This window comes from Vicia villosa, linkage group LG3 (genome assembly GCF_029867415.1).
Source record: "Vicia villosa cultivar HV-30 ecotype Madison, WI linkage group LG3, Vvil1.0, whole genome shotgun sequence".
Taxonomy (NCBI): domain Eukaryota; kingdom Viridiplantae; phylum Streptophyta; class Magnoliopsida; order Fabales; family Fabaceae; genus Vicia; species Vicia villosa.
The window spans coordinates 128,026,193-128,031,815 of NC_081182.1; the positions used below are offsets into that span (position 1 = coordinate 128,026,193).

The following is a 5,623-nucleotide window of genomic DNA, read 5'->3' on the forward strand; positions in this document are numbered from 1 at the left end:
CATAACATTATAATCGGTAAATATACATAAGATTCAAGTAAATATACAAACAAAACCCAACCAAAGAGAAATACACAAAGAATAAGAGAAATGAACCGAAAATCTCCCGGTTTGTCAGCTCCGTTCGACGCTCAATCCACCCCCGATCATCCAAATGCAACCTCCGGAGTTGTTTTCTAAGCTAATATACCCTAAGAATGAAGTTTGATGGAGTTGGGAACAAATACCCCAAACCATAACCTAAAAATGTTATTTTTACCCCTATTTAACGAGCTGCTATCTGTCATGGTCGCTCAGCGAGAGTACTCCCGCTTAGCGGCTGACAGCAAAAGTGAAATCTTGTTTTCGCCATAAGTTGAGAACCGTAACTCCGAATTGCGTCTGTTCGAAGCGTTGGAAAGCTTATTCAATGCTCTATCTAATAATGAATGAATGGAAACCAAAATTATGATTTTGGTCATCCTTATTTTGAGCCTATGGAAGTCCGCTTGACGGTGGCTTAGCGGGCTTGCACCAAAACTACGAAACCGAAGCCGTGGCTTTGACACTTTATTCCTCAAGGCTCCAATATGCATAACTACCTACAAAACACGGGAAAAACTATCAAATGGTATAAAAGTATATGAAAATACAACTATTCACAAAGTATACGTATTTATACACAAAACAATGAATTATTCAAACGGTATTAACAAAAGTATCGATAAGTGCCACTATTTACATACACAAAATAAGTACATTTTGGCACTTATCAGTTATTAGGCTATATTTTTCGGGTCACTGTCAACGGAAAATATATTGTATGAAAGTATAATGTTTTTTTAAATTTAAATACATTAAAAATATATTTAACTCACGGGTCACTAACAAGACAATATTTATTTTAGTTTAATCAATCATTCTTTTAATTTAAGAGACAAAATCTTTATTTTTAAATATTAATTTTTCTCAATCTCACAATTATATTTTTTATTCTTTGTGTATGATTATTTAATATAGTTAAATCTATATGGTTAATATTCACTTTTAAAAAAGTAAATGGACTCAAAATTTATATTTATATCTAAAATTTTACATTTATATTTGACGCTAACTAAACGTTATGACATTAAGACATTATCATATTAACAAATATTTTATTTTTTTATTTTATAATTATTATTTGAAGATTCTAATTTTTTTTAGTTATTAACACAATATCATAATTCAGTTACCCGTGCGGGAGCACGGGTCTCTTACCAGTTAAATAATATAATGAATCTTATGCAGTTTGAGACGATGTGTATTTACCAACGAAAGAGCCACATGGGTCAATTGAAAAGCTAGCTTGTACCGCAGTCGATCAAGGATATAAATACTACTAAACCATCTCTGCTCAACCCTTCAATTTGTGGTGCAGCTTGCAGTATAGTGTTCGTCGTAAGAGAATGTAACAAGTGAACATAGAAACAGAGATGTTGCTTTCAAATCACATGTGATATTAATTTTAATACTAATTTAGTTCTCTTTGCACCAATGATCAAAATTTTTGTTTTTTGTGTACTTGGTTTTAAAATTTTAATTCAAACAGTCAGCCAAACTTCCAAGAATCATTATTTCAAGAGATTACTGAGTGACCAAAATATAATTCAGGTATCAATATCAAAAATCGAAACTCTTTATCATTTCACTCCACTTAAGTACACAAAAAACAAAAATTTTGATCATTGGTGCAAAGGAAACTAAATTAGTATTAAAATTAATATCACATGTGATTTATTTTCTCTAAATAATTAATAAATATATAAAATTATAATAAATATATTTGATTACTTTAAAAACTAAATTAGTTAAATTTAAATATATAAGAATAAAGTGTGAAATATAATTAATTTTAATATTTTTTTTAAATAGCTATGATTTTATTTCATTTTTGAAGTGACACGGGACACAATTAATTAGTTCCGGACAAATAAATATTCATAATACTCTCAACATTCTTTAAATATATTTGTGCGATTAAGAATATTCTTTTTTCCACTTAAAATATTATAAAATATGACATTCATGATTCATCGATTCAAAAAATCTCTTCTTTAATATGTGTTGTTATATGTACTTGCTGTTATGGATTTATTTTGAAATTGATAAGAAACGTATATCATTAAAATTTTATTAATATCATTTTAAAATAATAGTTGATCGAAAATAATGGGTTGAATAAACACACAAGTGGAAAAAAATTTATATTGATTGCTATATTTACAAAGATCATAAAATCAGTTCTTTAAAATTAATTATAAAGAAATAAAGTTAAATTAAGTAATAATAAATATTTAATGTGTGAAATAATATATATTTTTTAATAATGATAATTATGAAAGGATGTTTTTGGTAGCAAATTGTTTGATATAGAATAATAATTTCATTGTAATATACTATATTCATATATGGCCTATACAACTCTATTTACTGAACAAAATTTTGTATAAACTTATTTATTTTGTTATAAAAATTATTATTCAAAAATTTTCTTTTCCTTTTTTGTTTAATTATTTATTTTTTAAATAAACCGATCCCTAATCAAGAATGGGCTTTTGCATTTTTTCCTATAGTTTAATTTTAATTAGAAAATATTTATTTTATTCATTTGGATTTTATTGAGTCATATAATTCAAGCCGATCCAAATCCAAATAAAAATACTGTGCTAAAGATACAATCCGAAAACAAAAAATAAATAAACCCGACCACTACTGGGTGTGCCTAACCCTCTCACCCTGGGCCCTCCTCTGCCGCCTGTATGCCGCCGCACGGCCTGCATCAGTGACGATCATCTCCATCACGGCGACTGCCTCTGGACCGCCCTGATGAACGACACCTCGATCCAACGCGTCCCGCCCAAGCATCTATATCCGCTGGCAGATCGGCAGGAGATCAATGGCGTGGTCATCCTCGGCCTGCTGGTTCTCGAGGATCTCCTCGTGTGCTTGCCTAGGAGCGCCGGGAGCGTCGGGTGTGCAGGATCCAACCAACTGCCTCGTCCTCCAGTTGGAGGCCTCATTCAGCTTTTGGTAGAGGTATGCCAGAGTAGCTGCCCCCCAGTTCCACTGGTGAACGGTATCCAGGTCCATGAAGTAGCGGAGGTAGGTCACGTCGACGTACCTTGCACTCTTGTCCACAAAGCATGCAACGCCTACCACATGCATGTACCAGCACCGGAGAGCGCAGCCGCGGTGATACTGTGTGAATAGATCGTCACCCGCGGCTTCGGCATCGGCCGCTGCGTCTAGGTGGTGCTCGAAATAGCGGCTCAGTGTGGTGAACCGGATATGAGGCCCAGATATCGTGGCACACTCAAAGTCAGCAACTTCGGGCTCCATGCCCAAATAGAGCGCCATCCACTGACTGGCCTCGACCCTCTGGATCCGGGAGTGGGTCAACAGCAGCCCCCTGATGGGCAGGTGGAGAAGACACTGCACATCATGCAAGGTGATCGTCATCTCCCCAACCGGCAAGTGGAAAGAAGACGTCTCCTTGTGCCAGCGCTCCACAAATGCCCCCTGCATGCCGTGGCTGATGGTGATGTACCCCGTCATGCAGAGCCCGCTAAGCCCTGAACCTCGCACCGCGTCGTTAAACCACTCAGCTGCTGGTTTAAACAGATTGAAAATCTTTTGGGTATGGTTCACCATTTTCAAAGGATCTCTCTCCTGTTACAAAAAAAACAAATAAAAGCATATGTTAAATAGACCGTTAAGAAAATATCGAATAAACGTCTAAATTATAAACGGTTAAATTAAAAAAAATACCTCTCCCTCCCAGATACGCCTAGCGACGTGGTCACGGTAGGATATCAGCACGGAAGTGTCAATGGGCCCTCCCAGGTAGCTGTCCTCCTGCTCATCCTCCTCCCCAGGTGGAGGGTCAACATCCGGTACCCCCTCCGGCTCAAGGTATGGCACTGCCACCTCCTCCTCCTCCTCCTCCTCTCGCTGGCGGAAAGAAGATACCCGAGCCAACCGACTCCTAGATCCAGATGAAGAGGTACCCTCCCCCACGTCCACGGGAACTCGCACACGGCGTCCCCGGCCCTGCCCCCGTCCCTGAGTCGACGCCAGCTGCGCCGCCGCCCGCTCGCATCTAGCCGACGCAGTCTGGGTCTCTCTACCCTGTCTGATGCGTGCTGGTTGGTTGCCTGACATGTTCCTGTAAACAATTGAAATCGATTAATATGCGAGACAAAAGAAAAAACAAAAAAAATTGCACTTCTGATACAGTTCGGAAGTTCATTTATGAAAACTGGGATGGAGGTGTTTTCGGAAATGAACTTCCGAAACACCTCTGCGCAGAACTTCTCTGCAACCTCCAATGGCAGACCCCAAAATCAAACTTCAAAACAACCCATAATGCTTCTAAACAACCTAAATACTACTAACAACCTACCCATATATCATTTATGCAATTGAAAACAACTCTAACATGCATTTGAAATATGGATCTAACAAATATAAAACTTACAAATTGAGTGATTTGAGGGCTTTTGAATGTAGTATAGCAAGGTGATTGGAGCCTTTGATGCAGCCTTGGAAGTGTGTTAGCAAAAAATCTCAGAGGAGTTGAGTTTGATATTGGTTTAGGGTAAATGATTTGGGGGGAGGGGGGCTGTTTTGCTTAATCTGCAAAACGCCCAGTATTTCGGAAATGAACTTCCGAAATGCTGTTTTCGGAAATGAACTTCCGAAATAAGACAATTTTTTTAAAAAAAATGGCGCTTTCGGAGATGCATCTCCGAAAACACCTTTTTCTTGCATTTCGGAAATGCATTTCCGAAGTTAGGGGTAGTTTGGATTTTTCAGCAGAGGTGGGCTAGAAGGTTGGGAGGTGGCCAAAGAAATTTCCTAATTTTTTTATATTAATCTCAATTAACTTTAGAAAGAAGTTAATATCACTAAAGTAATATACAATATGCAAAAATATATCAGCCGTGTTCGAGGAAATTTTTGAAATTATCAGCGATATTTGTAAATATTTATGATTATTAATTATATTAATTTTTTTTATTATCTGTTACATATTTATGTTTAAATATTTATAATTATTATTGATTTTGCAATAACAAATATATATTAATAACAATAAAGTCTTATCAAATTATGTAAGATAAGAATGAACTTACCCGTGCGGACGCACGGGTCTTCTACTAGTTCCTATATTGAAAAATGATGATAAAAGTTTAGACAATATTTGATAAAACATTATGTAGAAAAAAACAAAGAAATATTTTAAATATTAAGAAACGATTACTTCCACGACCGGATAGCACAGAGAAGAGAGAAGTAAAGATGATTATTTTACAAATAAGTTTGACAATTTCAATCATATTTCTTTTTTGTATTTAAGAAATGGGTTACTCAATTTATATCTATTAAATCTCGAATTCTCCTCATATCAATTAAATATTATTGTCTTTTATATAGTTGTAAAAAACATATTTTAAAATTAAAATAACTATTAAATTTTTTTCAAATATATTAATGTTTTGTATTTGTCCCTCTAACATATTTAATAAGCATGTTAGATTGAAAAGCAAACAAATTATTAAATAGTTCAAACCTTTCCTACTATAGAAGATTAAATAATAAA

The 5,623-nt window shown here is 35.3% G+C and overlaps 1 protein-coding gene across 1 annotated transcript; it reads right to left on the minus strand.

The window, feature by feature from the left end:
- Window positions 1-2,418: 2,418 nt before the first annotated feature.
- Window positions 2,419-5,343, minus strand: LOC131656640 (protein MAIN-LIKE 1-like). Its single transcript, XM_058926298.1, has 4 exons — window positions 5,285-5,343; window positions 5,157-5,187; window positions 3,790-4,186; window positions 2,419-3,690 (listed from the first exon to the last, which is right to left on the minus strand). Exons 3-4 carry the CDS (start codon window positions 4,180-4,182, stop codon window positions 2,887-2,889), a joined length of 1,197 nt encoding a protein of 398 aa, XP_058782281.1. The 5' UTR covers window positions 4,183-4,186; window positions 5,157-5,187; window positions 5,285-5,343; the 3' UTR covers window positions 2,419-2,886.
- Window positions 5,344-5,623: the final 280 nt, after the last annotated feature.

Coding starts and splice junctions, on each gene's coding strand:
- LOC131656640 (XM_058926298.1), bottom strand. CDS start 4,182: ATGTCAGGCAACCAACCAGCACGCATCAGACAGGGTAGAGAGACCCAG. Junction 3,691..3,789: donor GGCGTATCTGGGAGGGAGAG/GTATTTTTTTTA, acceptor TTTTTGTAACAG/GAGAGAGATCCTTTGAAAAT.